The sequence below is a fragment of the Triplophysa dalaica genome, chromosome 12 (assembly GCF_015846415.1).
Source record: "Triplophysa dalaica isolate WHDGS20190420 chromosome 12, ASM1584641v1, whole genome shotgun sequence".
In the NCBI taxonomy this organism is placed as follows: Eukaryota; Metazoa; Chordata; class Actinopteri; order Cypriniformes; family Nemacheilidae; genus Triplophysa; species Triplophysa dalaica.
This window is the reverse complement of record NC_079553.1, coordinates 8108507-8117287: the sequence shown is the minus strand read 5'-3', so window position 1 is coordinate 8117287 and position 8781 is coordinate 8108507. Positions and strand designations below refer to the sequence as shown.

General features: G+C 39.0%; 1 protein-coding gene across 1 annotated transcript; it reads left to right on the top strand.

Annotated features, from left to right (window-relative positions):
- The first annotated feature begins 986 nt into the window (after nucleotides 1-986).
- she (Src homology 2 domain containing E) lies at nucleotides 987-8771 on the top strand. Its single transcript, XM_056763265.1, has 6 exons — nucleotides 987-1972; nucleotides 3007-3133; nucleotides 4728-4940; nucleotides 6130-6331; nucleotides 6692-6811; nucleotides 6936-8771. The coding sequence occupies exons 1-6, from the start codon at nucleotides 1511-1513 to the stop codon at nucleotides 7117-7119; spliced, it is 1308 nt and encodes a 435-aa protein (XP_056619243.1). The 5' UTR covers nucleotides 987-1510; the 3' UTR covers nucleotides 7120-8771.
- Nucleotides 8772-8781: the final 10 nt, after the last annotated feature.

The following is an 8781-nucleotide window of genomic DNA, read 5'->3' as shown; positions in this document are numbered from 1 at the left end:
TTAACAAACTTTGTTACACTGAGGACACCAAACACTTGGCAAAATCAGGTCGAGCGTTCATAATGCCCTCGGTAATACAATGCTGTTACTCCTTAGTGTGGTAACAGTCTGAAGTCACGTGTTGGCACAGTTAGGGTCATTGTACTGTGTGATTACAGACCGACTTCCAGCCCTTACCACTGTAATAATACGAAGGTAGATTATACAAACTCCTGCCCCAAGAATGCAAATATTATTTACTACATTTTCAAGTCCCAGGTCCTGCAGTTCCTATTAATTTCTCCAATTCCCAACCCGACTTTTTAATTTTGCAGGACACTGATACATGTTGTGGTTATAATGTGTGTTCTATTATTAGTCCAACGCAGTGCTGTTTTATGAAGAAGGCCTGCATCTTGTCTTTACGGTGTCTTTAAGTGAATTCATGAGGAGTTTTTACTGTGTACTTTTTTTTACACATTAATTACTTGTCTAAGTTTCGTGAGTATGTTCATGAGTTATGAAAAGATGATGAATGTTTTAGCAATCCGCCACTAGATGGTGGCAATCTAAATGGCATCAGTGTTGTGCTCTTAAACTGTGTGTTTATGGTGCACTGCTGCTGCCCCTGTCTGTCTTGCACATTTAGTTTTTCAGCTTCTTTGTCACTAATCAAATACGACTTTTGTTCCGTGCAATATATTTGAAAAAAGACTGTTATTATGAGTGTGTAGTAGCCTAAATTGAATGTCATCTTTCATCTGTTTTAATGCAAATTGTATAATACGGAATATCAAGGGAAATAAATAAAGATAGTTGTATTGAGTAATTTAGTCTAAGCAATACACTGTGGCAACTTTATTAAAGCCTATATTCTGTATAGTGATTGCAAATAGGGCACACAATCCTTAACCAGTTAAAAGTTCCCATTATGGGGAACAGTAGTCTGTAGAAGCCACCCCCACCCAGTAGCAGCACAAATGCACGTACATGTATATCCTCTTCACTTCAGTTACTGTCGCTTGGACTGGATATACCGGGAATGGGATCTTCAGCAAGAGCAAAGAAAAACTTTCAATTTTTCCGCGTTTATGCCCTTCAGAGACTGCTCTTTATCTTGCGGGAATAGCTGCGAACAGAACAGTCTGAAATAGTTTATACCAATGTGAAGAATTAGTGTAGTTGAGGGACGTTCCTGGAAAGAAATACGAATGGGATGAATTTTGTAAGCAAGATTACATTAAATCATTTTTATTTTAGGAAACTTTCCCTGAATCAATTTGGCAGATTTGAGAAAATACTTTGAATCCAATTAAATCTAATCATTTAGATATATTCGTTGTCCAATTGATTTTTTTGTTATTAAGGATTAATATTTCAAAAGTTTGGGACAAATATATCAGATATTGTTATATAGTGGACTCGGTGCGTAATTTTTAGAAGTTGAAACGTTTTCTAAAAGAGTTGCTCGTGTGTATGGAGAGAAGCAGAGGCACCTGTGCTTATTCGTTGCATTATACCAGAGACAGTCATGGCGAAGTGGTTTAAAGATTTCCCAACTAGTCTGAAGACCGGATCCGATCGGATCCGATCTGCTTCTGAATCGGGAACACAATCCCGGCCAAAACCGGTTCTGACACCCGCTGCTGGTTCGAAGGGGAGTCTGCGTAAAAACTCTGGATCGGACAACGGCGGCGGTGGAGTGGGCTCGTTGCTCCACGGAAGAAATCGCAAAAATTCGGCCATCGAGCTTGGACGAAACCACCCAAGCACCGGTTCAATAAAGGACGGGAAGATATGGGAAATTCTGATCCCTGGAAAAAGTAAGAAGAATACTAAAATGGAGGGCTTCGAAGACCATCGCACACTGCGCACAACCAGTCTCGCTGACGCGTACATGAGCCGAATGATCAAAGTTAATGATCCAAAATCCAGTACGGGAGGATCATCTCCAGACAGCGAGAGAGCGAAGTCAACCATCAAAGCAGAAACAGTAAGTGTGAGAATGGGACATTTTTTTTTTAAATAGACATAATAGACATTACAACTCTAAGAAAATAGTTCTGATACAGTTAGTGCTTTATCAGTACAGCAGGCCTCAGGGAGATGATTGTTGCATGAGCTTTTATGAGTTCTTTAATACCAGACCAACTCCGGTTTCCCAGTCGCCCTGTTGACTGTGAGAACCAAAGAAATGCCTTTGTTTTAGAAACTAAGATCAATATCTCTTTTACAGCTCTTTGTTTAAGCAATATCTTCTTCTCCCCCTCCCTCAGCCCCCACTCCCCTCTTCTGTCTCTTACTCTTTCCTCCCTCCCTATGTATCTCTTCTTTTGCCTATCCCCCTTTCAATGTGTTGTTGTATCATAACCAGTCAACAAACACAATGAGAACCTTTTCCTCGCCTCTTTTCCTGTCTCTTTTCCTAGTCATATACACACACGTTTCTCTCGCTCACTCTATCTTTCTGGGAAACACACTTTTGCGCTTGTATACACACTCTTTTCTCCCTCATTGTTTTTCATTCGCACACATTCACACACCCATTTTCACGAAAACGCAAAGACTACAATGCACACGCACAACACAATGCCTCTGTCCCTTTCTTCCAGTCCCTAGTGAAGGCAGTGTTTGAAGAATTATGTCACCTGATACATAGGTTGTCTCCTCTCCCAGTTACGGACATCCCCTCTAGGTACACTTTGAACATAATAGCACAGAAGTCACACAAAAAGACGTCCAGAGGGAGAATGGGAGAAAGAGCATGGGACTGATAATAGGCATAAGCTCTTCAACTTGTAAATGAATACTGATTCCTGAACTACAAGGTGGAACAAAGAATTGTTCAACATTCTACCAAAAAAGATGTAATTTTACTCTAGGATTTGACCCCAAAATACCTTTTTATATTTCAGCACTTCTTATACAGTAAATCAGATCCTTGCAGAAGCTCCATCATTGAATCAGTTTGGTTTTTTGCACAAATCATTGATATATCTGTTGTTTTTCTTCTCTTACTCCAAATAGATGATTATCTTAGAAGACTATGCAGACCCATTTGATGCCGAGAAAACAAGAGAACAGAGGGAAGCTGAAAGAGAAGGAGAGAATGATGGATATATGGAACCTTATGATGCCCAGCTCATTATTACAGGCACGTCACAAAATTTTCTTCTGTCTCTCCTTTTTCACGTCTTCTTTTTTTTATTTCTTTATGTGCATTTATTTCCACCTTCATTTGGTGTAATGGTTTTTCCAAAACAGAACAGAAAACACACCAGCAGATTTTCAGGCAAGTGACACGTATGAAAAATCACAGCTCCCTCTCTTTCACTCTTTGGTGGTTTCCACGGTGACAGTGTTGTGCTGGGACAATGGGTGCAGTTTCCTCTTTCTGCTTCCTGTTTCCTGTCTGTGTTTCCTTTGCCCCATTCTATGGACAGGAAGTTGACCCTACCGTCCCCCTATGCCTGGCTATGTGAGAAAGGCTCCACAACGCTCCTCTCTCCCCCCAATCACTTCCCAGAACTCAGGAAGTTGCTTAGTTAACCAGCCAATCACAGACTCGCTCTGGCTTTCCCCTGGTATGACCATTGTTTTCTCACACAATAGGCCAGACACAAAGTGACAGCAAAGAAACAGTGAGTGAAGGGAGAAGGATGGAGCTCCAACATTAAAATTCTGTCTGCTGGTGCTCCATTACTAAAAAGTGTAGGATGACGGGCTAAGACATTACCTAATAATTTCATATTTTCACTGTTGCATTTTTTTATCTGAAAATGCAGTGCACATTACATTTACAACTATGCATTTTGGAGACGCTTTTATTCAAAGCGACTTACATTGCATTGTACTATTCATTTGTTTCTAACTATGTGCAATCCCCTGGGACCATGCTCTAACCACTGAGCCACAGGAAAGCACATACAAGATAGATTTTATATATGTGTACATTTTTAAAAAGACCGTCATAATATACTGAATACTTAACAATTTTCTCAATGTCCTGCTATATGTGTATATTTTCCATATGTATATTTTAAATTGAAATAAATATCAAAATTCTTTTTACTTTCAAACAAGGATTAAAAGCTCTATTTATATTAAAATTATATAAAAATATTTGTATATAATTTTTATAAATGTTTTATTAATTATGTTCGAGATAAGTTACAGCATATAGTAATAATGAGAATTTGAAAGCTGAATGTATACTTAACATTCCATTCCCATTCCATTTTCTACCGCTTATCCGAACTACCTCGGGTCACGGGGAGCCTGCGCCTATCTCAGGAGTCAAATACGTAACATAATTTTTATAAATAATAGATAATCTAATCCTAGATTTAAATACTTCGATAACATGTGAAGAGAAACAATGACTAAAAGTTTAATATCATTTGTAACACTTAGTGCAGAGGAAATGACAAGTGTTGGGAATTAGCTCTGTTTTTATTTCTTATAGTTCTGATTAAGTGAACATGTAAAATTGGTTTATATTTTTTTATTATTTAGAGAGCGAGAGAGCTGCTGAAAACTTCTATAGATATATATTTCCTGTAGATATATAAAATATGATGTTATGTTGTAGCAAATGTGAGTCTTAAAAGATTTTTAAACGATTCTCATTCCAAAGCAACATTCTGACCACTTTTCTAATTTTGTTATTCTCCTTGAAACAGTTTCTATTTTACAGGTAAATGGGTCATGATGAAATAAGATCATTTGTAAATTCTGTCCCTTCACAGAGATTCGCAGACGTGGATCAAAAGACCTGCTGAAAGTGTGTGTTGTGTTAAACGGGGGAGAGGGGTCTGGACCCCCGCAGATCTATGATGTCCCATATGAAGAGGTTCTGGAAGGAATTCCCTTGACCCGACCTGAGTCTGATTCTAGACCACCTGCAGAGTATGAACTGCCATGGGAGTGGAAGAAAGAGCAGATTGCTAGAGCATTGTCAGGTAATTTCTGCCTCATATTGATACAATCTTTTTCTTTGATAACTGTCGATATGTAAATTTGACAGGAACAATGGAATGTCAGTGATTTTGAATTAGCCACAGACAACAGTCCCGGGGCTGCATGTACATTATTCTTTCAAAAGTGACAATTCCAAATTATTGCATATTTGGACATTTATTAATAATAATAATTTGATACATTCATATAGCACTCCTGGGTACTCAAAGCGCTTTACATGGAAGGGGGGAATCTCCTCAACCACTAGCAATCCATCCAAATGAATGATGCGACGGCAGCCATATTGCACCAGAATGCCCACCACACAGCAGCTTATTGGTGGAGAGGAGAAAGATTTAGGAAGCCAATTAGCACATATGGGGAAGATAAGGAGGCCATGATGATGCATAGAGGCGAATGGGCGAATTTGGCCAGGATGCCGGGGTTACACCCCTACTCTTATTCGAAGGACACTTTTAATGACCACAGAGAGACACAACCTAAGTTTAATGTCTCATACGAAGGACGGTGCTTTTTTACAGTATATTGTCCCCATCACCATACTGTGGCATTATGACCCACACAGACTACAGGGTGAGCACCCCCTGCTGGCCTCACTATCCTGGTAATGACTAGGCTTTACCCTGCTTAGCTCCTGTGGGCAACCAGTCCTGGGCCACAGGGTGCCTGTTTTAACACTTGAAAAACAACAAAATTGTTAAAAGTAAAAACTACTTTTTAATAATAAAACAATTCTATATGTTTCTTGTCAAATATTAAGCAAAATATTAAAGGGATAGTTCACCCAAAAATGAAATTTCTGTCATCATTTACTCACCCTCAGATTGGTCCAAACCACTAAATAGGACAAGGTGTTCTGTTAAACACAAAGGAAGATATTTGGATGAATGTCAGTATCCAAACAAATCTCATGTCTCATTGACTCCTATACTATTTATTTTCCCTACTACGGCAGTAAAAGGGTGATGAGATCTGTTTGATCTCATCAATTTATACAGGTTTGGAACAATCTGAGGGTGAGTAAAGGGTGGGTTTCTTTTTTTGGTGAACTATCCCTTTAAAACATGTTTATATAGGCTATGTAAAGGTAAATAGACTTTCCAGCTTGTGACCACATTGTAATCCCATAATAAAATGTATTGTTATTGTCGTGTTTTTATCTGTGTACAGCTCAGTTTGATGGAATGGACCGTATGTCTAAGGAAGATTTTGGTTCTTCTGGTTTAAAGCAGCAGACCCTCAGACACAAGAGCTGGACCCCCAAATCTCTTCGACCGAATCCCCCCTCCCCAACATCTTTATCATCTCCAAGTACCACCCCAGACAGCGAGACACCAATGGTTGATCCCACCGTGCCCCTGGAGAAACAAAGGTGTGTGTGTTTATACTATTAGATATGTGTTTATCTTATTATATGTTACCGTCTATATGCTTATTTGCAGATTATATACAGATTGTCTGAAACTTTCATGGAACTGAATTGTCTATTAGTAGTCCTTTTTCTTTAATAGATCTGCCTATTTAACCATATTGCATCATTTAGGTAGAAAGATGATATAACCTCAGATGTACAGTACAGTGCAGTATTACTAGGCACATTCTGTCCAATTTAATTTCCGTTTGTCCATCCATCTTATTCCCTTCCTTATCTAATCTTCTTTCCACTATTCTCTTTCTAATCTATTTTGTACTGTTTATATGACAATCATTTCAATGTCTCTTTTCTCTGTAGCTGGTACCATGGAAGCGTGAGTCGACAGGAAGCAGAAGCTCGGCTGCAGCACTGTAAGGAGGCCAGCTTCCTGGTGCGAGACAGCGAATCGGCTACCAGCAAATACTCCATCGCCCTCAAGTAAGCGTGTCTTCTTGTATATGTGGCCTCTGTGTGTTTGATTTCAAACTTTCAAAATTTGATGTAGAAGAAATTAGATCATTCTAAGGGTTGACTGTATCTTCCTTTCACTGTGTGTCTCCAGGACGAGTCAAGGATGTGTCCACATCATCGTAGCGCAGACTAAAGAGTGTGGTTACACGCTGGAAAAGAGCAGTTGCGTGTTTCCGAGCATTCCAGAAGTTGTGCACCACTACTGCACCCAGCGTTTACCCTTCACCGGGGCAGAACACATGACCCTACAGCACCCTGTACCACGCACACACTGAACCCTCACACGCGGTGTTTGCGGTTCTCTGGCGCTAGCAAATCACACCAACAAGCCACAGCGTGACACTGTTTTTCTTAGTGTATGTATGCATATGGGAATGAGTGGGATCTTCCTTAATTACGTTTTCGAACCCCACCGAAGCCAAAGATTTTGCAATATGCCACCAAAAAGACAAAGGGAGGAAATATATATCATGAATACCCAACTGTTGTTTAAACATTACAACATAATTTACCCTCTCTGTATCTGTTTTTTATTTTATTTTATTTTAATCTTTACTTTTCCCTTACAAACGTGCAAGGAGTGTAGCTTTAAACAAGCTCTTTAAACAAAACTTGTGATGTTGAGGGGTCTGGATAAATGGAGTTATAAGGATACTATTTTATTTTGCCGAAGTGTTTCGGCAAACAGGCCTTCATCAGGGCTAAAAAGGCTCTTATTGTACAGCCACGGAAAAAATTAAAAGACCACTCAAGTTTTTATTTAATTGGCAGTTCTGCATGTATTTGGGTCATTCCAGTCCACTGTCTGTTGAATTTCAAAAGAAACAAACCTCAGGAATGACAAAAAAAGCAATATGAAAGACAGAATTAATGTAAAGACGCATAAAAGTTGTAAAAAAATCAGGCTTAGGCCATTACATCATATTGCATCTTGTTATTATTATTGTTATTATGTATTGTTTTAAAGCAGCTTTACAGGAACAAACCAAACCAAAAAGTTAGTATTAGTAATTAAAATAACAAGCGGTCCATCTTCCCTCTTGATTGATTGTTGACCAAGCTGGAGCTGGTATGATCAGTCAAGTCCCCAGGCTCTCGCAGGAGAATGTCACGTGATGTTCACAGATCATCTCGCATTACTCATTACACTTAAACACGCAGAAAATATACTTTTGGAGTGGTCTTTTATTTATTACGCAGCTGTATGTACCTAAAAAGTGAATTGCTCCTTGTCTCCCTCTTCTGGCAGTAGTGCCAAATTGCAGCATCTGATGCCATTCTTGTCAAGTGACGTTGTGTGTGCCTGCAACAAGGACTGCGCATTTGTGGGCAGAATCTTTCCTGCACAGCTCCTGTGTTCTTAGTTCGGCCTGTAGAATTAGCTTCGAATTGTAGTTTAATTCTCATACTGTGATCCCAGAGAGAAATTCTTCTAGGAAACACTGGCGCTTCTTGGATAGCTGAGGTAAGATCGTTAGTTTGGATCAATACAGCAAATTGAAGCTGCCTTGTTCATCAGGTAAATGAGCCATTACTGTTGATTGGCTAATGTCCCTGCGTTACTGTGATAAACTTTCTATTGATTGGTTTTAGTTTGGGAATAATAAAAAGTTGAACTAGTCAATGACTTGATTGACCAGAAAGGCATATTATTGATTCATGGCAAACGTATGTGATACTGACTGATAAATCACGTTGAGAAATCACTGTCTGGTGATGGGAAGCTTACCTTTGAATTAAAGTGTCATTTTTAAAAGGAATAGATTCCATTTTCATTTTGAAGGTTTTTTTATTGCAAAGTCTGTTTGTAGGAAGACATGTTACAATCTAAAAGAGAGAAAATGAAAGAAATGCCATATGTTCAAAGAAGAATGTGCCTTTGTACAATGTAAGACTGTGCAAAGCCTGAAATAAAGCGGATGATGTTAAATAATGTC